This window comes from Tasmannia lanceolata, unplaced genomic scaffold (assembly GCF_043159265.1).
Source record: "Tasmannia lanceolata isolate RefF3 unplaced genomic scaffold, GAP_Taslan_0.1 ptg000012l, whole genome shotgun sequence".
Taxonomy (NCBI): domain Eukaryota; kingdom Viridiplantae; phylum Streptophyta; class Magnoliopsida; order Canellales; family Winteraceae; genus Tasmannia; species Tasmannia lanceolata.
Window position 1 is genome coordinate 12,533,846 of NW_027518689.1, and position 24,527 is coordinate 12,558,372.

The window sequence follows — 24,527 nt, forward strand, 5'->3', positions numbered from 1 at the left end:
TCAGGCGACCCAATAGGGGCCTTATTTTGATCCTAATTGGAAGGTGGGTACTGGAGATTCTGCCCTTCGTAACCCGAGGGTGGCTGTAGAGATGGCGATGACGAGTGTCTTACCAAGAGACTTGGCGGAGATGGAGAAGTGTTCGCATTATTCTTTGGGCCGGGACATGGTCGCTTTGGCTAAGAAGGTGTGTGCTTTTATCTTTAATTCTCTGAACGCCCTTTAGGCTTTGCGAATATTTATTTCTCCCCTTTTTAGTCACAGTTGTCAGATATTTGTTCTTATACTTCGCAGCGCATGGACAAGTACCAATCTCTCTATGCTCACGCATCCAAGGAGGTAAAGAATTACGCGGATTCGCGGGCGAACAATAGGAAGGTGTTCAAGGAATTCTTGGCGGATGCGAGAAAGCTTCAGATAGATGCCCAAGCCGAGCTTCAGAGGGTTAAGGATGAACTTAACCGAGAAAAGGAAATCCGTGTTAACCTCGAGAAGGTGCAGGATGAGGCTGCACAGCGAGAAGGAGAGATTCGGTCCCGGGCGATTGCCGAGTTCTGCCAATCTCAAGAGTATCAAACGGATATGGCACTTCACGTCCTGGAGTTTGAGGCGAAGGGGTTCATTGACTGCAGAAACCAGGTTAAGGCCAGACTCCGCATTTCCCGTCGACAGGTTGGAGGGACCGCCGGGGACCGAACTTTCAGAGGGAGAGGACTCTGGGGCGACTGAAGCGAACGAGGGGAACCTCGGATTTTGGCAAGATATTGATTTATTTTTTGAAGCAGATAAACTCTTTACCTAGCTTTCATGGGTAGTATTTTGTAGATAGACTCTTTACCGAGCCTCTTTGGGCATCGGTTTGTGGTCATATCTTGGAAGTAGATAAACTCTCTACCGGGCCTCTTTGGGCACCAATTTATGGGTCATATCTCTTAAGTAGATAGACTCTCTACCGGGCCTCTTTGGGCACCGATTTAAGGGTCGTATCTTTCAAATAGATAGACTCTCTACCGGGCCTCTTCGGGCACCGGTTTATGGGTCGTATCTTTCAAATATATAGACTCTCTACCGGCCACTTTGGGCACCGGTTTATGGGTCGTATCTTTCAAATAGATAGACTCTCTACCGAGCCTCTTTGGGCACCGGTTTATGGGTCGTATCTTTTAAATAGATAGACTCTCTACCGAGCCTCTTTGGGCACCGGTTTATGGGTCGTATCTTTTAAGTAGATAGACTCTTTACCGAGCCTCTTTGGGCACCGGTTTATGGGTCACATCTTTTAAGTAGATAGACTCTCTACCGAGTCTCTTTGGGCACCGGTTTATGGGTCGTATCTTTTAAGTAGATAGACTCTCTACCGAGCCTCTTTGGGCACCGGTTTATGGGTCACATCTTTTAAGTAGATAGACTCTCTACCGAACCTCTTTGGGCACCGGCTTATGGGTCACATCTTTTAAGTAGATAGACTCTCTACCGAGCCTCTTTGGCCACCGGTTTATGGGTCACATCTTTTAAGTAGATAGACTCTCTACCGAGCCTCTTTGGGCACCGGTTTATGGGTCGTATCTTTTAAGTAGATAGACTCTCTACCGAGCCTCTTTGGGCACCAGTTTATGGGTCGTATCTTTTATCCTTCGTTTGTAGATTGTTCGATTTGGAGATTCATTAATGCTGGGGAGTAATCGCTTTTGTGGATGGATAATCAAAAAAGAGATTTCATTATTTGGGGAGAATGATTACATTCCTGCAATATCACAAAGACAAAGAACAAACACGTAGATTTATTGAAAATAAGAAAATGGGAACGAACTACATTCTTGCCTACTGGTAGAACTTTTTCAGATTCGAAATGTGCCAAGTGCGGGGAATGGGGTTGCCCTCTAAGTCTTCCAATTGATACGATCCTGGCTGGAGAGTGTTGGATACGCGGTAGGGTCCCTCCCAGGTGGGAGCCAATTTTCCTGAGTTGCGAGGATTGGAGACTTCGGATCATCGTAGCACCAAGTCGCCCGTCCTTATCGCTCTTTCCTTCATCCTAGAGTTGTAGTATCGGGCGACTGTGCTGATACGCGGCCATCCTGACTCGGGCTTTTTCTCTAGTTTCTTCGACGAGGTCGAGGCTACTCCTTAGGTGGCTGGGATTAGCCCTCTCGTTGTATGCCTCAAGCCTCTGAGAGTGGGCTCCAATCTCGATGGGCATGACCGCGTCTACCCCGAAGGCGAGGCTGAATGGCGACTCTCCTGTTGCGGTCCTGGGGGTGGTTCGATAGGCCCAGAGGAGATTCGGTAATTCTTCCGCCCATAAGCCCCGGGCGTTTTCTTCTGTAAGAGAGTTTGATTGGTTACATCCACTTGTCCGTTGGCTTGTGGATGGCCGACTGAGGTGAACCGTTGCTCGATGCCGAGTTTTCCGCAAAAGTCTTTGAACCGCCAGCTCGCAAATTGGGTTCTGTTGTCAGTTACAAGGACCCGCAGAATACCGAATCTACAAATGATATCATGATAGATGAAGTTTTCCGTTTCTTTGGAAGTAATTTTCTTCACTGCCTTGGCCTCGACCCATTTGGTGAAGTAGTCAATGGAGACATACATCATTCGGTGCCCCTTGGTCGAGTTTGGAAAAGGCCCTAACAAATCCATTCCCCACATAGCGAGCGGGGCTGGATTGGAGATGGGTTTGTAAGGAACTCCAGGGAGACGAGGTACAGTAGCGAACTTCGGGCATTGTTCACATTTTATAACGAAATCAGATGCGTCTTGTTGGAGGGTTTGCCAGAAAAAACCTCGACGGAAGATCTTGTGAGCTAACACCTTTCCTCCCGAATGATCGCCACAGATTCCTTCTTGGACTTCTCTCGTGGCGAGTTCTGCAGTGGAGGGTTGGAGGCATTTCAATAAAGGCCATGAAAAGGACCGCTTGTACAGCTCCTGTCCATCGAAGATGTAATGGGCGGCTTTGGCAACCAGGCGTCAAGCTTCCTTCCTATCCGAGGGTACGACACCGTCTCTTAAGTATCGTACTATAGGATCCATCCAACTAGGTTCCTCGTTGAGTTGTAGGATTTCTTCTCTCTCAACGCTATGTTGGGGGAGGATCTCGGCATAGATGTTTCCTGATTCAAATATTTCGGACGAGGCCATCTTGGAGAGAGCATCAATGCGGGTATTCAAGATTCGGGGAACCTATATTATTTGGAATTCTTCAAAGGTGGAGATTTCCTTTCTCACCTTTTCTAGGTATTTGATCATCCGTTCTTCTTTAGCTTCGCTGAAGCCATTGACTTGGCTCACCACCAATTGCGAATCACTGTGAACTCTGATCTGACTGGCTCATAATTTGGTGGCAAGAGCTATTCCAACGATCAAAGCTTCGTATTCCACTTCGTTATTGGATGCTTTGAAATCTAGCCACAGGGCGTACTCAGCAATGAAATTGTCCGGCCCTGTTATGACCAAGCCGGCGCCACTGCCTCCAGCATTAGAGGAGCCATCCACGTACAACATCCACAGTGGATCATGGCTATGCTGGCTCAGAGTTGGTTCTTCAGCCGGAAGGCTTGCTTCTTCGGATTCCTCTGTCGGTACAGTATGTTCCACAATAAAATATGCCAGCACTTGGGAGTTGATTGCTGGATGGGGCTTTATTTGGATGTCGAATTCGCCCAATTCAATTGCCCAATTAATTAGGCATCCTGAAGTTTCGGGCTTCTGCAATATCTTTCGGAGAGGTTGGTCGGTGAGTACGGTAACAGGATGAGCCAGAAAATATGGGCAGAGCTTTCTTGCCGACATGACGACACCAAAGGCGAATTTTTCAATCTTCTGGTATCGGGTTTCGGCGTCATGGAGACTCTACTAACATAGTAAATAGGTTGCTTCATTTTTCCTTCCTGCCGAACAAGTACAGAACTTACCGCGGCGGGTCCAACTGCTAGGTACATGTACAAATATTCTCCTGGTACCGGCTTTGAGAGTAACAGAAGCGCTTGGAGATATGCCTTTAGCTGGTCGAAGGCCGTTTGACATTCCTCTCTCCATTGAAAGTCTTTTACGCTTCGGAGAGTTTTAAAGAAGGGCAGGTACCTTTCGACAGATTTAGACATAAACCTGCTGAGGGCCGCGATTCTGCTGGTGAGTCTTTGTACATCTCTGACTTCCTTCGGCGTTGTCATTTCTAACAGTGCTTTTATTTTTTCGGGATTTCTAACATCTCTGGCTAACCATGAAGCCTAGGAATTTTCCGGAGGTAACCCCAAAAGCACAGTTGGCGGGGTTCAACTTCATTCGGTTCCGTCGGAGTACGGCGAAGGCCTCTTCAAGGTCGGCGATGTGGTTCTATGCTTTGAGGCTTTTAATGAGTATGTCGTCAACATATACTTCCATGTTCCTCCCAATTTGTTCGGCAAAAATCTTATTGACGAGATGTTGGTACGTGGCGCCAGCATTTTTGAGGCCGAAAGGTATGACTTCATAACAAAACAACCCTTGGTCGGTGACGAATGAAGTTTTTGGAATGTCGGGACCGTACATCTGGGTCTGGTTGTACCCGGAGAAGGCATCCATGAAGCTTAGCATCTCATGCCCGGCGGTGGCATCAACGAGGTGATCGATCCTCGGTAACGGGTAACAATCTTTGGGACACGCTTTGTTGGGATCCGTGAAATCTATGCAGATTCGCCACTTGCCGTTGGATTTTCTGACCATCACAACGTTGGCAAGCCACTTTGGGTAGTGAATCTCTCTGGTGAATTTGGCATCGAAGAGTTTATCTACTTCTTCCTTGATGTGCTTTTGTCTTTCGGCGGCGAAATTGTGTTTCTTTTGTTTGACCGGCTTGGAGTTTGGGTCCACGTTCAGCTTATGGACTGCTACGTCGGAGGGAATTCCCTACATATCGGAGGTGGACCAGGCAAAGATGTCCGAGTTAGTTTTTAAGAAATCGACGTTGTCAGTTTTAAGCTTACCTGACAGGAGGGAATTTATTTGGACGGTTTGCTCGTCAGATCCGGGGAACAGAGGAATTTTCGTGAGTTCCTCGACCGGTTCTCCCTGTTTTACCTCAACTCGAGGATCGGTACCGCCTATGGAGAAGGTTTCTTTGGCGGCCTTTTTCTTTTTCAATAGGGCGGCGTAGCACTCTCGGGCTTTCTCCTAGTCGCCAATAACTCTCCGACACCAAGTTTTGTGGGGAACTTTATTTTCAAATGGGCAGTGGAAACCACTGCCCCCAGTTCGTTCTGCGCTGGCCTTCCGATGATTCCATTATAAGTGGAAGGGACGCGAACTACTACGAAGGTTCGCATGATGGTGCGTTGGATCAGGTGAGCTCCAAATGTTACAGGGAGTTTGATTTTCCCTCGTACCTTGATTTCTCCTCCGGAGAATCGGAAGAAGAATCAATCAACAGGGTCCAGCTTATCATTACTGATGTCCATTTCGGTGAAGGTGTCTTGATGGAGGACATTGATCGAGCTTCCAGTGTCTACCAAGATTAGCCCTACATTAAAGTTGGCAATGGTGAGTCGGACTACCATAGCGTCATCATGCTACCAATCTATCGTTCCATAATCTGCCTTGGTAAAGGTGATGGGTACATTGGTACTTGGGTCCATCCTCGACTTCTTGGAGGGGTTTTCTATGGAGTTGATTTGTCCTGCATGAAGGGCGCGTCCTTCCTCGGTTGGACCCCAGACGTCGGACCTCCGTAGATGGTGTCAATATTTCTGGTGATTTTGGGCTCTTCTTCCTGATCCAAAGCTCTTTGCCTATTACTTTCCGTCCGGCGGTTGGGTGAACGACGATGTTCGTCCGGCCAGTGTATTTCGGATCTGGGCCGTTGCTGGCTCCTTGGGGGATTTTGAAGGTAACGATCAATCCGACCAAGTCCTTAAGATGATAACAATTGTTGGTGGTGTGCCCATGATCTTGGTGAAAATGACAATATTTACTGGAGTTTTTATCTTTTCCCGAGTTTCTCATTCTTTCAGGCCAGTGTATGGGCTCTCTGCCACGGATTTCATACAGGATATTGGAGATGGTGTTGTTGTTCAATGGAGTGTAGTTGACCCTATCAAATTGAGGATTTGGGGCCCAACGATTCTATCGATCATTGTGTCTTGCTTGTTTATGACTCGGTAGCGCCCTAGAGTCATCTTTCTGCTTTTTGTTTCCTCGGGTGTTCTCCAACTCCCTTTCCATGGCAAATGATTCCTTATTATTGATGTTTCTATCCGCAGTGGCCATGAGTTGTTGGAGGTCACGAGGAGGATTTACATTCAAGACTACTTTCATGTCTCTATCTCGAATGGCATGGCGAAGCGCAGCGCGGACCATATCGAAGTTTGGTTCGTTAATTTGGTGGAGTTCCACTCAGAACCGCCCAATGAACTTCCGTAGTGTTTCATCCTTTCCTTGCCATAAAGCCAGAAGAGCGTTGGTTGGTTTATTTTGGGGCCGACTGTTAACGAAATAAGTGACAAACTCCTTTCCCAGTTTGTGGAATGAGTCGATGGAATTGGGCCTTAACCGACTGTTCCAGTTGCTAGCATCTTTCTTTAGGTAGGTGGAAAAGGCTTTGCACATCGTGGCATCTGAAGCATTCCTGAATACCATCGCACGATGGTAAGTTCAGAGAAACTCAAGAGGGTCAGATGACCCGTCATAGAGATCTAACTGAGGCATGTCAGAATTCATAGCAACGATGGCGTTGGAGATTCTTGGAACCAATGGAGAGGTGATTTCGCTATCCCATTATGCCAGAAGGTCTGGGTCGCAGGGCCCCTTCATTTGCTGTTGGAATTCTCTTATCTGGCGTTGGAGGTCGACCATGACAGTGGGGTTTTCTTCTGCTTGATTGTTTCTCGTAGGACTTTCTCTTCGCAGAGGCATCCGACCATTGTCCCGATGGGCTAGATTCGCTGGTTCCACTATCGAGTTATCACCTCTTCGATGACGGTTATCGCGGTGATAGTCGGGTGGCGGGCTGGTGATTGAGGCAGACCCTTGTTGACGTTGGTGGGGTCTTCGACTCCGAGGATTTCGCCCTTCTGAGGACCCTTGCTCCTCTGAAATCTTGACGGGAAGAATTCCTTCTCCCGACGGGTTTATAGGCAGAGGTGGCGCCGCCGGTTGGGGAGGGATCATTTGAAGTACTTGTTGGAGAGCGGCCACGACACTTCGAAGTTGTTGTGTAAGCTGGTTGAAGGCGGTCATTGTTACTGGAACGTCGCCGGAAGCAACCATTTCTTCCGTCTCCTCCGGCGGTGCGAGGTCTTGCTAACTTGCTTGACTTCTCATAACCATTCCACGGTTAGTTTGGGAGGTAGCTTTCGACTTTGGCATAGTCGGGTCCCACGGATGGCGCCAATCTGATGACGCCTAAAATCTGACTGCACGAACTAGCTTCGTAGAAGCTGTAATCCTATGCTCACCGAGAAAGCGTCAGTGGGCCCAGAGTTGTGGCTCCGGACGACCACTTCGACACTCAAGTCAGAGATAGGCAATCATAGGAAGGGCCAAGATAAGCTACCAGACCAAAGAAGGTAGAAGGAGAAGAAGAAGTGATTTCGAACTCATCTGCTTGAGTGCGTAGCACCCTTTTTATAGGAGAGGAGATCCATGATCTTGGAGATATCAATCATACCTTTGATTTAGGAGATCCACGATCTTGGAGATATCAATCATACCTTTGATTTAGCCCATGTGGAGCGTGATGGCTGGAGAATAAAATCGTGGAGATATCAATCATACATTTGATTTAGCCCATGTGGAGCGTGATGGCTGGAGAATAAAATCGTGGAGATATGACTTCCGATGATTCTGGGCGGAGATCGTGGATGGTGACTTAGACGGGATGTTTTGAATTCAAAAGTCGCGCCTTACGTATAACGGCCGTCCGAATTAGTCGTTTGGAAGCGAGATCCCTGCGATTGTGTTTGTCTCCCTTTGAAATTCGGCACCGATCTAAGGAGAAGTGTTGAAGGGATTTTGTCACGTTCGTTAGTGAATGTTACTTGTGCGGTTCAGATTGATCAGGAAGGGTATCGGAGGATAGTTATGAGGGTCGGTACAGTGTATACCGATTTTACCCCCAACATACTGGTTCGAAATCACTTCTTCTTCTCCTTCTACCTTCTTTGGTCTGGTAACTTATCTTGGCCCTCCCCCTATCCACCGTCCATTGTCTGTGATTGCCTATCTTTGACTTGAGTGTCGAAGTGGCAGTCAGGAGCCACAACTCCAGGCCTACTGACGCTTTCTTTGTGAGCGCAAGATTAAAGGTTCTGTGAAGCTAGTTCGTGCAGTCAAATTTTGGGCATCATCAGGTCGAAATAATGATAATAGAATAAAATGTGAATAGAAGTATGGGAGGTGCCCAACTACATTTATTTATTTGGACCCACAATTGGGGCCAACAAAATTCCCATATGATAAATTAGACTGTAAAACTTTTTAGGAGACTTTACATTCCCTCCCTTGTTCACGACTAAAGCAGGTCTTCAAAGCCCAGATCACTCTGAAGTCCGTGCATGAAGAGCCTCAGACATTTCCGAAGTTACCCATAGTCCGTTTCCTTGAGTGACACACAACCCTCAAAGTCCCCCGTACGATTTAAAATCTAGCACGACTAACCCCCAGGTTTCAAGCTACTTTTTTTAACTTTTCCTTCGGGTCTGTTCATTTGTTTTCCAAGAGGATGAAAAGGAAAACCGGCCCAAAGTTTCCTTGGAATCAGGAATTCGGTCGTTTTGTTGATTTCCTCGGGCAAGAATAAAACTTGGCTGCGCAACGTTGCGTAGGAACCCCTTGGAATCAGGAATCCGTCCGCATCGCACTAAAATACACTAATAGCATGGGGTGTGGCAATATCATTTCCATGGTCTGATATTTCCAAACCCCTCGTTTGATATTTCCACACCCCCTGTTTCCTCTTATTTTAGGGCGTTGTCCAGGAACCTCCTGCGCAACGTTGCGCAGCCAAGTTTTTGAGCAACAGAAAAGGATAGGTTTCACGAATTTTCTAACTCGTCAAGACCCTTTTTTCGGGCCCTAGCTTCTCGTCTTCAGCACCATCCTCTCAAACACCTCCACCATCTTCAATCTCCAGAGCAAGGAACAAAAAGACGAGGTACCTCTCTTTCTATCGTCCTCTTAAAGGCAAGCTTTCTCGTTTCGTTTTTTGGATTTTTTCAAAATAGCCAGAGCTCGGGGTTTTCGTTTTAGGGGATTATTTCACCTGAGATTGAGTTCTTGTTTTAAAGCCCCTTATAGTTGGGAACTACGTCTCTGCTAATTATTCTTGCAAGCTTGATTGATTTTATCAACTTATCATGTAGGCTCAACAAGGGCAGGACTAATCTCCTGTTTTCTACTATAATGGATTGATTCTATAGACTTGATATTGTTTTTTATTTAAAATAAATTTTATCTTAGTTTTTTTTTTTTTCTTCTGATTGGGCTGTGATTGGATATTTGATCTCGACACGGTCCAAAGAATATAGGCTCATATATTCAAGGTAGGAGTCAATAAGGACCTTTTTGTTCAAAACATGGTGGCCGGTATATATGCAGTGTGCTGGTGTTTGAATTGCGCTCATCTCCTATTTGACTAAATGCCTGAATGGGACATTGTTTCTTGGAATTTCATTCTGGTTGGGTATTTGTTATGTGTGGCTCTTGAATCGCATTGGATCTGTTCCAGGGGATGAAGGAAAGAAGTACTATTACTTGGACCTTGATTATAACTGGCTTCATTTAAGGTGGTCAGCTGCCAATAGAGGCTTTGCCTTTTTTCCATGAAATGCTGCTTTTGAAAGATGACAGTATCAAACCTGACAAGATAACTATTTAGTCATTTTGGCCCGTGCTTTTCTTTGAGTTTGATCAGGGAAAATGTGTGCATGGTTACTTGAATAAACTCTTCATATTTTGGAAGAGAAGGTGATGAAAGGGACAAAGATCGATGCTACTCAGGTGTTATTAGAGACTGAAAACATGCTAATGAAACAGGGATAGCTTCTGTTCACCCACCATTGATTTGATCCCAACCAGTCCGTTTCTGGCTTGTCCAGTTTATAGTGAATTCTGTAACAACAACTGTCTAGTTCAACAATACCATTACAAGTATCTTCATTTCTCCATGTACAAACCAAAATTGTATACAAAATTTAATGTTTTAACTTCTTTCGAAACGATGCCAAAACAATAATGCATATCGAAACTAAAATAGGAAGTGCAATAATGGTATACTATATCATTATGTGTTACATAATTATATTTATATGAATTGCATATGAATTGTGGTGTATGTAAGATATATACATATTTTTCTAAGTGTGTATTTGTTTTTATACTAGCATTTTTGCATATGCTTTCATATGTTTTGTGATTTTATAGGAATTATACTGAAATTTCCAATCGAAATCGAAACATTTATATTTCAGTGGCAACTGAAACCGAAATTTTGCATATCACATCTCATGTCTCAAACATAAGTCATATTAAGTTACCTCCTAGGGGCTTCTATAAGCTGGATCATCACTATGAATGATACCCCTCTTCATCACAACCAATAGCTCCCTAAACACCTTCGGTCGTTGTGTTTGGCTGGGCGGCCTTATTAGGGAGAATTCAAACGATTGATTTTTTGAGAGATAGAAAGATGATCTTTATTAATTTCTGTATTCTTTGCCAAGAAGATGGAGAATCGGCGGACCATTTGCTTCTTCATTGTAACTTCGCGAGGAAAGTGTGGGGAAGGGTTTGGGGTGCATTGGGTTTTTCCGAGGGACATAGCCCAGGCTCTAGAGAGTTGGCAATTTGCCCCGTGGGGATTGAAGGGGAAAACTCTTTGGAAGCTATCTTTTCTTGCTGTTATTTGGGCGTGTTGAGAGAGAATTAGAGAAGAGAAAGTGAGTTAGAGAGATGATCTCTCCCTCACTAATATATTTATTAATAACGGAGAAGCATAATTACATCTATGCCCTCAGGCTTATTACATATATCCAACTATATCCAACACTCCCCCTCAAGCTGGAATGTAGATATTGTACATTCCTAGCTTGCTACAAATATCATTCAACTTTGACTTAGGCAAGGGTTTCGTAAATATGTCAGCTAACTGGTCCACAGATCGAGTAAAAGAAACCTGTATCTCTCCTTTATGAATTTTCTGACGAATAAAGTGGCAATCCACCTCTATTTGCTTGGTTCTCTCATGGAAAACAGGATTGGTGGCTATGTGAATTGCAACTTTATTATCACAATAAAGCTGAACTGAAGAACAAGGAAAACCAATCTCCGTCATGAGGGAACGTAACCAAAGGAGCTCCCCACTAGTATAGGACATAACTCGATATTATGCCTCAGCACTTGACTTCGAAACAACTTCTTGCTTTTTACTTTTCCAAGACACCAGATTGCCCCCAACAAATGTACAGTAGCCAGTGGTTGATCTCCTATCTGTTGGAGATCCTGTCCAATCTGCATCACAATAGCCTTTTATTCTGACATGTCCATTTTTCTTGAATAGTAGTCCTTTCTCTGGTGCTCCTTTCAAATAACGGAGAATCTGAACTACTGCCGCCCAGTGAGAAGTACGAGGAGCACTCATGAACTGCTGACTACTCCAACTGCATAGGAGATATCTGGGCGAGTAACTGTAAGATATATGAGCTTGCCAACTAGTCGTCTATATCTACCAGGGTCTTCCAACAGATCTCCTTCCTCTGGAATAAGCTTCACACTAGGATCCATAGGCACAAATATAGGCTTTACTCCAACATTTCCAGTTTCTTCCAGTAGGTCTAACACATACTTGCTCTATGATAGAGATATTCCTTGAGCAGAATAGGCCACCTCTATCCCTAAAAAGTATCTAAGTCGACCCAAATCCTTTGTAGCAAACTCTGTCTGTAAGAAACTCTTCAACCTTTGAATTCCTCCTGAGTTGTTTCCTGTAATAATGATGTCATCAACATACACAATCAGAAGGATGCACCTTGCAGAGGATTTATGGCTGAATACTGAATGGTCTACTGCACACTGTCTGAGACCAAAGCGAATAACAGCCTCACTAAATCGACCAAACCATGCTCTTGGAGACTGTTTCTAGCCATATAAGGATTTCTTAAGGCGAGAAACAGAGAAGGACATCTCCCCCTGAGCAGCATACCCTGGAGGAGGAGGCTGCTCCATGTAAACCTCCAGTAGATCGCCATGCAAAAAGGCATTCTTTACATCAAGTTGATGCAGAGGCCAACCATGATTAGCTGCCATGGATAAGATGACACGAACTGAAAGAATTTTGGCTACAGGGGAGAAAGTTTCATGATAGTCAACCCCAAAGGTTTGAGTGTACCCCTTAGCAACCAGACGAGCTTTCAACCGTTCAACCTTTCCATCAGGTAAATACTTAATGGAGAAGACCCAACGACAACCAACTGGTCGAGTACCAACTGGAAGAGAAACAAGTTCCCATGTTTGGTTGGATCGAAGTGCCCCCATTTCCAGATCCATAGCAGCTCGCCAGCCAGGATGTTTAAGAGCCTCCTGTAATGATTTTGGTAACTCTACAGAGGACAAGGAAGAAATAAAGGCTTGAAAAGAAGGCGTTAGTCTATCATAAGAAACAAACTGAGAAATAGGATGGGCTGTAGAATGAGACCTAGTACGAGAAGCAATGGGAGAATCAGAAGTAATGGCAAATGATGGTAAAGAAGATTCCTCAATAGGCATGAGTGGGACCTCGACTGTAGCAGACGATGGATGATGAGAAGGAGGTGGAGGCCTCGTCTTCTACACTCGTCGCTGATATTCTTTTGTAACGGGTGGGCGAACCTCTGGAACTGAAGAAAAGGGTGCCGGTTCTGAGTGTGGCGTAGGCTGGAGTGGTACCTGTACAGGGTCAGCAAGCGAAGGAAGAAACAAGGGTACCTCATCCGAGATGGAACTAGGAGCAGGAGTCGAAGGCCCAAAAAAAAGTTCTGATTCAAAGAATGTTACGTCGGCGAAGACAAACCATCTTCGTAAACGAGGACTATAGCAGCAATAACCTTTCTGAGTCCTAGAATAACCCATAAAGACACAACACTCTGACCGATGATCAAGTTTGTCCCTACGAGGTCCAAGAAGGTGAAAGAAACAGACACACCCAAAGACGCGAGAGAGGAGAGGTAATGGCTCCTGTTGAGGATATAACAGACGAAAAAGGAGAGGAACCACGAAGGGCAGAAGATGGGAGACGATTTGCAAGAAAACATGACGTCAACACGGCCTCTCCCCAAAAAGATTTAGGGACTCGCATTTGAAACAAGAGCGTGTGAGTAACTTTAAGTAGGTATCTCAATTTTCGTTCTGCGACACCATTTTGCTGCAACGTGTAGGCTCACGAAGATTGATGAATAATTCCATGACCTATAAGATAATCCTCAAAACCATGTGTAGAAGAGAAATATTTGCGAGCATAATTAGTACGGAGACATTTTATATTGCAATTAAACTAGTTATTTATTTCAACATGAAATTTCTGAAAAGCACTGAAGACCTGGGAGCGGTCTTTCAACAAATAGATCCATGTCATACGTGAATAATCATCAATAAAAATAACGAAATACCTAAAACCATTATTGGACGCGACCCTAGAGGGCCCCCATACATCAGAATGAACTGAACTAAAAGGTCTATCGACATAACTGAGGACTAGGGAAGGAAAGGACACCCGGTGATGCTTCCCAAGTTCACACGACTCGCACTGGAATGGAGAAATAGAAGATGGAACATAAGACGTCTGCTGAAGGCGCTGAAGGGACGGATGACCAAGACGGCAGTGCCACTGAAATTCATCGACAGATATATGCCAGGACTGTAGGAGAACGACTGCAGTCAAGGCGGTAGAGACCATCCACCTCACGACCCGATCCAATCGTCTTCCCAGTCGAAAGATTCTGAAAAAACACAATACGATGGATAAATTGAGATGGAGCACTGAAGATTTTTCGTTAATTGGCTAATAGACAATAAGCTAAAAGGAGATTTTGGAACACATAAAACAGATGATAAAGAAATATTAGGTGAGGGACAAATTGTGCCAATACCAGTGATGGGGGAAGTGGACCCATCAGCAAGAGTAATGGTTTGAGTTCCTGTCGGAATGGAATGAAAAGAAGCAAGCTGAGAAGAGTTACTAGTAATGTAATTGGAGGCTCCCGAGTCAATAATCCAGGACCTGGAGCTAGAAAGTAAGGTCGTGGGTGAGCTACCTGGCTGAGCAAACCCAACAGTATGATGGGAGGCATTCTGTCTGAACCGCTGCAGCTCATCATAATCTGATCTCGTGAATGTGAAAGGTTCATCAGCAGAAATAGAGACAGGTAAAGAGGTCACACTGTCAGACCCGGACCGGTCACAGTGAGATGAGCTGACCGGCCTGTGCGAAGCTCTGGATGTAGTGTGTAGCATGTCTCAATCTGGTGGCCATCCCTATGACAATGAGTACAATAAGGACGACCACGACGAGCACCAACCCTGCCACCGCCACGGCCACAAGCCCAAGTAGAGTAGCCACCTCCTCTAGGTGGTCGAGACCCACCAGAACTGTCAGAAGAAACTAGAGCTGCACTCTCAAACGGAAGGCTGGGAGATGGATCTTCAAGACACTGCTGTGCTCGTAAATAAGTCTCCCGTAATGAGGGAATAGTGCCCGAGCCAATAACCAGCTGACAGAAGGAAGCAAACTCAAGGCCTAAGCTCTTAAGATAGTGAACAACTCGGATCTGCTCTTGCTGGCGGCGAAGAACATTGATATCAGACGTGAGGGGTAAGTAGATATCAAGCTGCTGACATAAGTACAAAAACTGGCCCTAATGAGTCTCCAGGGACAGATCACTACGGCAAAGACGCATCCACTCGGAGTAAGTAGAGCAAATACGTCGGAGATTCTCAACCCTAGAGTAAGTGTCAGCGGTATGATCCCAAATCTCCTTTGCAGTGGGAAGGATAATCATCGTGGATGAAATGGCAGGCGTCATGCTCTGCCATAGAAGACTGCGAATCAAGGCATCTTCCATTTCCCAACGGGTGAAGGACAGGTCCGTACGTGGAGGGGGGTCATGAGGAAGAAAACTGACCTTACCTCTCCTAAGGAGATAGGTCTCAATTGCAACTTTCCAGGGAAGGTAGTTAGTTCCATCAAACTTGGCAATATTCAAGTGTGGGTATGAACCCTCCACAGGTGCCAAGGTAGGGTGAGACGATGAACAAGGAACTGCCGATGTGGTAGAAGCAGAGTTTCAGTGGTCATGCCAAGAGATGGATCAACGATGACATAGAGAAGATGAATAAGAACTAATTAATCCACCAGGAAGCTCATAGAAAAAGCGCACAAGAAAGGACCAAGTGCATAGAGAGACCCATATAGAGACTAGGAAGATGCCGACGACATAGTAAGAAGAGAGAAATCTAACACATCAAAGAAAGAGGGTAAGAAATAAGGCTTTTAAAAAAGAAATCCAAACACTGTTTGGGTTTTCAGGGGGGGCGCGAGTGGGTTTGAGGGGGGGCAAAACGCAGAACGTGCTTGGGTTTCCAGGGGCGCAAGTGGGTTTGAAGGCGGGCAAAAAGATGAACTCTATTTTGGATATGGGGAAGGTTAGGTTTAGGGCGTGGGAGAGATGAAGATGAAAATGAGGAAGGGGTTAGGGAGAGATAAAGATGAGGATGAGGAAAGGGGTTAGGGTTAGGGTTGAGGAATGGAGAAGATGGAGGCTAAGGGGTTTCCCTAGAGATAAAAAACCCTAGGGCTCTGAAACCATGTTGAGAGAAAGAATTAGAGAAGAGAAAGTGAGTTAGAGAGATGATCTCCCCCTCACTAATATATTTATTAATAATGGAGAAGCATAATTACATCTATGCCCTCAGGCTTATTACATATATCCAACTATATCCAACAGGGCGTTATGGAGATAAAGAAATACTAGAACTTTTAGAGGCATTTCTAAAAGTGCTACCTTCGTTGCTTCTAAACTTGTGGCGTTAACAATATTTTGGGCGAAGTCATTACAGTTGTTTCAGTTTGTATCGGCGTTTGATTTATGGTATGGATGGTTAGAGGTGTGCTCGAGTGGTGACAGGAGGAATAATATTGTACAAGAATGGGAACCGCCGGGGCATGGCTTGCGTAAGCTTAATTTTGATGTATCAAGTCTAGGTAATCCCGGCCCAGCGGGTATTGGTGGGCTATTAAGGGATGATTTGGGTGAGGTGATTTGGTCTTTTGCCGGACCTATTGGGACTGCCGATTCGAATGAGGCGGAAGTGAGGGCTGCACATCAAGGAATAAAGTTGCTTGAAGGGGAGAATATTAATAATGTTGTAGTGGAAGGTGATTCCATAAATGTCATCCGATGGCTGTCCGGTTCTCATAGATTTCCGTGGAGGTTTGCTGATTTTTTTAATGAAATCCTAGATATTATCGGAGATTCTCATGTGGAGTTCAATCATGTTAGGAGATCGGCAAATGGAGAGGCGGATTCTCAAGCTAGGAGGGGGGTTGATTTGGAGTCCTTGGAGAGATTTGATTTTCTTCCCCCTTAGCGTGTATTGTCTTTCTTGTATTGTTTTTCTTTTTGTACATTCTGACCTCCTCGGTCTTTTTTAATGAATTCTACCATTCAAAAAAAAAAATCCAGTAACACTAGTAGGTTCTCCCATTTGTTAGCAACCGGACTCCTCTATGGTTAATACATTAGGATTATCCTTTTTTATCCAATCCATCAAGACATCATGCTTGTCTTGGTTGATGTGGCCGGTAGTGGTTGATGACTTCTTCTGCAAGTTTTTAGTACAAATTTTAATAATTTCGAATGAGTTTATCCTCAAACTTAAAGTGTGTTTGATTCTTGAGAAGTGAAAACATCAATTTAAAATATTATACTGTTCTCGAAACTTCAATTTGTAATGAACAAATACTAGGTCATCAATCTTCGGTGCTCCAACATGTTCTTTTGTATGGAGTGGATGTGTTCAAAAGTACTACATTTCCTATCATGGTGCAAAAAATTGTTTCTAAGCCTACACATTTCTATTTTCTCTTTCCATTCCCCCTTCTATAACTTATTTTCCCTTGCGCACTGTTCTAGCTATTAGGGGCTTCTGATTCCAACATCATTATCATCATCATTATCCTCCCTTTCACCTTCTTGTGACATACCGTATGGATTACCAACCTCAACCATAACAATATTTTCTCTAGATTTGCCTCTTGTATTCTTCTAAAAGTTTCTACCTTCTCCATTTTACATTTGATGAGACTACATGCCGTTACTTTGCCTGAAACACCCACTAGATGTTCTTTTAATAGGGTAATACCTCCTCTCAATATAAGGTTATTACAAAATATGCAAATTGTTTTATTTCGTTGACATGACACCCATTTACCATAAGCTCATGCCGGGTCATCGGATTTAGAGGGAGTGGAACCAATGAATGAGGCTCTTCTGGAAGGTCCCAACTCATCTTTTTTTTTTGAATGATATCCCAACTCATCTTGTTCTTTATATTTAATTGAAATTAGAAAAGAAAATGAAGTACAACCAAGGAAAACCCGAAAAAATGCAAATAAAACCCAAAATGTAGTATGTATTGTGTACATATGATACCTCTTTCGAATATATCATTTTGAAGAAAGGAAAAGACTCGACTTCCAAGCCTCCCCTTGTGTAGAATTTGAATTAGAATACTTTGGAAGTAGTGAACATCCTTTAAAAATAAAAGAAACGCACTTTGGAAACAGAAGAAACACAAAAGAGAATGCAAGTAAACTCAATATAATGACAGTATATGATTAAAAGCATTTGATAAAAATAGAAGTATTGAAGAAAATGAAGAATTTGATGGGGTTTTTATAGCCCTTATTTATTTAGGGAGGTAGAAGGATAAAAAATACCCTTCAAACGGCTATAAAATAAGGGAAATGGCTAAAAATAAGGCCAACCAAGTAAAAAACTAAAAAAGAGCTGTCAGAGGATATTCTTAAAAAAAAGAAGTGATTCTAGACGAAACATGGTGTTTCTTCCTTTTTGTCATGTTTCGTCTACTACGAATGAATCAAAATGAAATGGAGCGATATATATAACGAATTTCTGACTGGAACGAAATGTTCCTGCCTTTTGTACCAATTCTGCTATTAGTATAGAATGTTCTATCCGTTCCAAACAAAACGGAATGGTATTGACAATTATGCTTTTCAAAGGGTAGCGTTCATGTGGTATGCTGTTCCAAACACAACTTTGGACTGTTTCGAACGCAAAGAAATAGAGGTTTTTTTATGGAGCTCATCAATCTGTAAGAAGGATGCCGTGGGAGGAAGTTTCTGATTGTTATTTGGGCCATTGGAAAGCAGGAGCTTGGGCATGCCCATCTCTGATTTTGTCAGAAAATGGAATGGGGTGCTAGAGGACAGGGAAGTATATACTAGGATGGCATCGTGCCCTCCTTCCCAATTGAATCCATCAAAGTTGAAGCTAAGTGTTATTGATCCTGTGATTATTGAGTTCAATAATGTCGAACCTGCAATTATTGAGGTGATTAGTGTGGATCCTGCAATTATTGTGGTCATTAATGTGAATCGTGCAATTATTGAGACGATCAACCTAGGGGGTGAGGAAATATTACTGGTGTTCCTCTCAACGGTGGAAGCTAATGCTGCCTTAAAGAGGAAAACGAAATGAGAGCTTCTTGGGATTTCCGATCTGAAAAAGTTGGCTGCATGAAGTAGAGGGTTGAAGAAACGTAAGTGATTCTCTAAAGTTCCGTTGCACGCATGGAGCACCAAGACCGTAAGATGGTTGTGGGAGTGCCTCGGCAGGCTGTTAGAGAAGGAAAAAAGATTGGAAGAAATGAAAGTGATGGGTACAGCCTCTGTTCTCATCGAACGTTTGACGTCTGCAACCATGCCTGAAAAGATTCTGTTGAAGGTGGAAGAAGACATACCTTCCAAAAAAAAGGTCGAAGAAGACATCTTCATTATTGATGTCTAGGATTTTTCTCATTTTCTTATTTAGTTATTTACATAAATCTCTTGTTATCCCTAAGTATTTATATATAAATCTCAAGAATCAGCAGAGTTATCAGAGACAGCAACAACAATATATTTGGGGTTTTTCAGGTCCTATAGGCACCGTGGGTTTCAACGTTGCTGAAGCTAATAAGACATTATTGGGAGGTTCATGGATGTTCAGTTCAACATTTGATGGCAATCTCGTGGTTGAGGGTGACTCCCAAAATGCTCTAAGGTGGGAAGCAGGAAATAGCAGTGGTCCTTGCCGTTTTGGCCTCACATAGATGATATAGCTAATGTAGCTAGCAAGGAAATTTTACATTTCAGCATATTAAGGAGGCTAATAAAATTGCAGATTTGTTAGCTAAAGCGGGGAGGGGCAATCTCTGCCCCTTCTGTAATTTAGTGTTACCGCAGGACTTTTTTTACTTTACTTTCTGTTTTCTTCTGTTAATGAATTTGTTACTGTCTAGTTTTGCTGGGATGTTTTCTTGCCATTTTAAACCACAATACTTATTACTAGGGCTGCAACAGGGTCGGGTTGGGTCGGGTTTTTCAAAACCCTAGCCCAACGCTGGATCCCATTATCTCGGCCCTGACCCGCCCTGACCCTGAGTCAGGGCCGGAAAACCTCAACCCATTACCCGCCCTACAGGGTATTGTGCTGGCCCTGGCCCGCCCTGATTGGGCAGGGCCGGGCCGGGCTTGCCCTAATTGACCCTAGTGCAAATACCTGTTAAGAGTGCCAAAAATAAAGCAACCACTTATCATATGGAACAAAATGATCAATAAACAAAGAAAGGGAACAAAATAAGACAATATGAATTCAACAACATGACGGGCAACAGAGACAATTAATAATAATAATCTAAAGAAACATCAATCCAAGATAATAGAAAACATTAGCAAAAGAAACATGCACTGATGGGTTAATTCTATAATAGAAAACTCAGGGTCGGGCCGGGTCACGGTACCCGAGGCATTAACCCAAAACCCGCCCGACCTGAGTCAGGGTCTAAAAAAATGAACCCTGACCCGCCCTCAAGGTGAAAATCCAGCCCTGACCCTGTTCGGGCTCAGGGCAGGTCAGGGCTGACGGGGTCAAACTTGCACCCCTACTTATTACCATCTGGAAAAGAAAATAGAAAGATTATTCATTAAAGCTTGCATACCTTGACTTTGCATAAATTATATGAGATATCTTCTTTTTTTTTGAATGATTATAGGTATAAAATCCTAATGTTTTCTTTTCTTTGTGTCAGATTCATTGTCATAAAATGACAGAAGGTGTGCTCATCCGGTTGAAGGGATGGCAGCAGGCAGCAGTTGCCCTTGGTTCAGCATTTGGTGCACTGGTGGACCCAAGGAGAGCAGATTTAATAGCTGCTCTTGGAGAGACTACGGGCAAGCCTGCATTTCAGAGGGTGCTTGATCGGATGAAGAAGAGCCCAGAAGGCAGAGTAAGTCCTCCATCTACCATCTTCACTTATTGGAAATCTATCGACAAACAATCCCTAACCATTACGGTGTCTTCGGCTCATCCTAGTTGCTCTTGCTATCCCCCCTGTTCTGGTGATGACCGTTTGGTACCGAATATTGATAAAAATTTGACTCTGTGTTCATCTTATTGGGGACATCACCTTAGGCTTGTTTTCTCCCAAGCACTTTTTGTTAATTCTATAAAACAACTTTTTTTATTGCTGTAGAGGGTGGAGTGATGGACTACCAGTGATATTTGAATCTGATGTGATACTATGCTGAATTGATTAGCAGTTAGCACAGTCTAGTTAGGAAAATGATATCCTTACTCCCTTGTTTGATAATGACTTTCGATCCTATGCTGAGAGCTTTTTAGGAATGGTAACGACCCTTAAAGCTAAGTAGAAAAATGTAAAGAGCAGAGTGCCGTTATTGAAAGAAGGGAATGCAGATTTCATTTCTCTTTAACTTTTTTTTTATGAGCTATTTTTTCTGTTCAGCTATTCTCTTAAACTTTTGATTTTTTTCTTGTTGGTCTATGGTGGAAGACATTTTGCACCATATGGACTTTATCCTTGGTTTTTACTGATAACTTTGCATTTTCCAGGCAATACTTTTGGAGCGACCTCGTGTTATATCTTCCCGTGTTGAGCACGCATGGGACCTACCGGAGGGCACGTTTGGTGCAGCATATGCAAACTTCATGGGGTCAAGGAACTTCTCGCCGGACGACCGCCCACCCGTGCGATTCATGGACACTGAAGAGCTGGCGTTCGTGGCTACTCGAGCACGTGAGGTGCACGATTTCTGGCATGTTCTATTTGGTCTCCCCACGAATTTGATTGGTGAATCAGCGCTCAAGGTGGTGGAGTTCGAGCAGATGCTTCTTCCCATGTGTTTCCTATCAGTCATTGGAGGTTCAGCGAGATTCAACGAGAAGCAGAGAACTTTATTTTTCCAGCATTACTTCCCATGGGCCACACGAGCTGGTATGAGGTGCACCGATCTGATCTGCGTGTATTATGAGCGGCACTTTCATGAGAAATTGGAGGATGTTCGGAGGAAATGGGGGATTATCCCTGTCCCTCCAATCCAAATTCAACCTCACTGAATCAGCAATATCTAATTTCCTTAGCAGCTGTGATTCTTTGTTGTTTCTTCTTGTTATGAAGCCTATATTTTTGCTCTCCCTTGTCTTAATACTTTACACCCCTGCTTCTATTATGCAATATTTGCATCTACTACAATTCTGAATGAGCTATACAAGCCAGTGGACTACCAGAAAAGGATGGGGGAGCATATCTGAGCCAAACAATTTGGCACTTGGTTGCTGACATGATGGTTTCAATTGCAAAACCATCACGCAGAATTCAAAAAGTGCAACATGAAATTTTCAAAGAATTCAATGTTCCTGACAGTTGGTTTGGACAAGAATTCACAAAGTTCCCTTCAGTAACACTGTTGGAGCCTTGGAGGGACTCAAATGAGCCCTCTTCAAAGATCTGAATTCGAGGCCACTACATAACATCACTTCCTCACAGGGCTGCTGCAATCTTTGATCTCACCTCAATGCTTTGGAGCAACATTTTTTTTTGTAGGTAAGCTGGGATCGAACCCCCAACCTCTTGTGCTCTTCATTGCGATTAAGACTATGTTTCTTCCTTGTTTCTCTAAATTAATGCAATTAGGCTGTGCTGTTAACATCAGTTTTTTTCCATTGTGCAATGATTTAGGCTGTGCTGTTAACATCAGTTTTTTTTTCCATTGTGCAATGATTCTGTCGAAAAATATCGTCGGCGGATCCTTTCTTCTTATGTTTAGACGTTTACTGTCTTTTGCCTTTCTCCAGCCTTTCTTCTTATGTTTAAACGTAGAAACACCTTGCTCATGCTTGATATACGTCTTCAGTGTGGTCTTGATTTCATTTTTGTTGGTTTAGAATGGTTGATTAGTCTCCATTGAGAAGACAAGAACGAGCAAGGTATTATCTCAATAGAACATTTATGCTTCCTTAAAAGGATCTATTTATTCGTTTGTTTTATGTGCGTCTGATTAATTCATACAGATCACCTGAATTCCTTTTTTTCTGTATTCTGTTATGTATGAGTACATTCTTCCATACAGGTACAAAAACAAAAGTGAAAGATCCTCCTTGTCCATTGTAATAGATTTGCCTTGCATTGAAGGGAAAATGCTTAAGCCATCAAAATCAGAAATGCAACTTGTCAGTGTAAGGCTAATAGGTTCTCCAACATAGACTAATCACATAGTAAACATTCCTCATCTGTAATTTGAAGCTGCATCAGTTTTTTGTATCATTTGCTAAGAGTTTAGTTCAGTCTTTGCCAGCAAATCATCTTTGACCCTTTCATTCACTCTTGCAATCTCATGTATGGATTTGGGGGTGGTTGTGAGATTTCTGAGCCACTGGAAAGCAAGTTGTTGAAAGTCAGTGTGATTCACCAAAGGGAATGAAGTAGAAATGGATTTAATTTTTAAGTAAGGCCCTTTTTGGATTGCACGATTTTTTTTTAAAAGTTTGGAAAAGAAAAACTTCTCCAAAATTTCTTGTTTTTCCATTGTTTAATCACAAATGAAAAGGTAGCTTGAACAACAGTTGTCCAAGATTCATTTAGAGGGACCTTCAATTTATAATGGTATACCTCTAAAAACCTATATCTAGTCCCTCTAAGTTGTGGAGATTTTAAAAAATTCCTTGGAAAATTTGTGCCACGAGAAATATTTTCCTGCAATCCAAATAGGGTATGAGTTCTCCCATTTTTTATTTTTGTACGGGAATTGCACTGACTTTGTTGATGTTAGTTGGATGAGTTACAATTTTTTATAGTTGGTTTATTTTCTCTAATTCCCAGTTTTCTCCTTTTATAGTCCATTGGGTTGCCACTGCAATATATTTTCCTAAGAAAATAAAATAAAATCACATCATCTTCTCTTTCCCTTTCCCTTTCCACGGCTGTTTGGTTGTCAGGCAGTGTTCCTTTTTCTTTCCTTGTCTGTAAGGAAGTTTCCAAATAGGGATTTGCTAGCACCCATCCTAAAAGGCATTTCATAGATGCCATGTCGCACGTCAGAGCAGCCACAGAGGCTCACTTTTTAGCATATTTTGTCTTCTTTAACAGTGGCTGCTATGATATGCGACTGAATCCGCGAAATGCCTTTTTGCAATTCTAGCAAATCCGTTCCAAATAATAGCCTTTTGGGTTTGTTTGGTTGCTATTGAACAGGGTAAAAATTTGGGAAAGGCTCGTAATACAATATAATTTTCCTTTTTATTATAAGTTGTTTGCTTACTGTTTAATTTATTGGGAAAAATACAGATACACCTCCTCAACTTTCTGACACATTCAACTATAACTCTAACTTTTAAAAGTCACCAACTACACTCCCTGAGGTTTTGTTGTGTTTTTTTAACGTGACGGAGAGGAGAAAATGACCATCATGCCCATCCTTACAAATCTAACAGAACCTAATTTCGTTGTTTATTTTCTTTCTTCTCCAAAGCTAGGGTTTCTTTGTGTTTTTTCTCGAAAACTAGGGTTTCAGATTGGGCATTGATCATCTTCAACCTCGATCGTGTCGAGACGTTGCTCGTCTTCAACCTCGCTCTTCTTCAATCGTGAATCAGGTGAGTTTTTCTCACTGATTTTTAGGGTTTTTTTTTTTTTTTTTGAATGGTGATATTTTGGATTTCATACATTGTTTTATCGTGGTAATAAGCAGAAGTTTTTTTTTTTTTTTGTGGGTAACTGGGGTTAGGCAGACCTCGACCAGATATCATTGATAAAAATAGAAGATACAAAATTATGGGGGCTCGAAAGCCAACAAGAAGGGATCAAGCTCCCAAAAGCAAGATTCACACCAACAAGGTGGACATAACAACACACTAAGAAAAAGAAGTGGCATTAGGACAAACTCAAAACAGCTACAGCCGAGGATAGCTAAAACCAGATGCATCGAGATTAACAATTTCTTC

At 43.1% G+C, this 24,527-nt stretch overlaps 1 protein-coding gene across 1 annotated transcript; it reads left to right on the forward strand.

The window, feature by feature from the left end:
- Positions 1-8,943: 8,943 nt before the first annotated feature.
- LOC143887629 (coenzyme Q biosynthesis Coq4 family protein / ubiquinone biosynthesis Coq4 family protein) lies at positions 8,944-22,248 on the forward strand. The gene is made up of 3 exons (XM_077391739.1): positions 8,944-9,127; positions 20,317-20,514; positions 21,141-22,248. The coding sequence occupies exons 2-3, from the start codon at positions 20,332-20,334 to the stop codon at positions 21,642-21,644; spliced, it is 687 nt and encodes a 228-aa protein (XP_077247854.1). The 5' UTR covers positions 8,944-9,127; positions 20,317-20,331; the 3' UTR covers positions 21,645-22,248.
- The last annotated feature ends 2,279 nt before the right edge of the window (positions 22,249-24,527 follow it).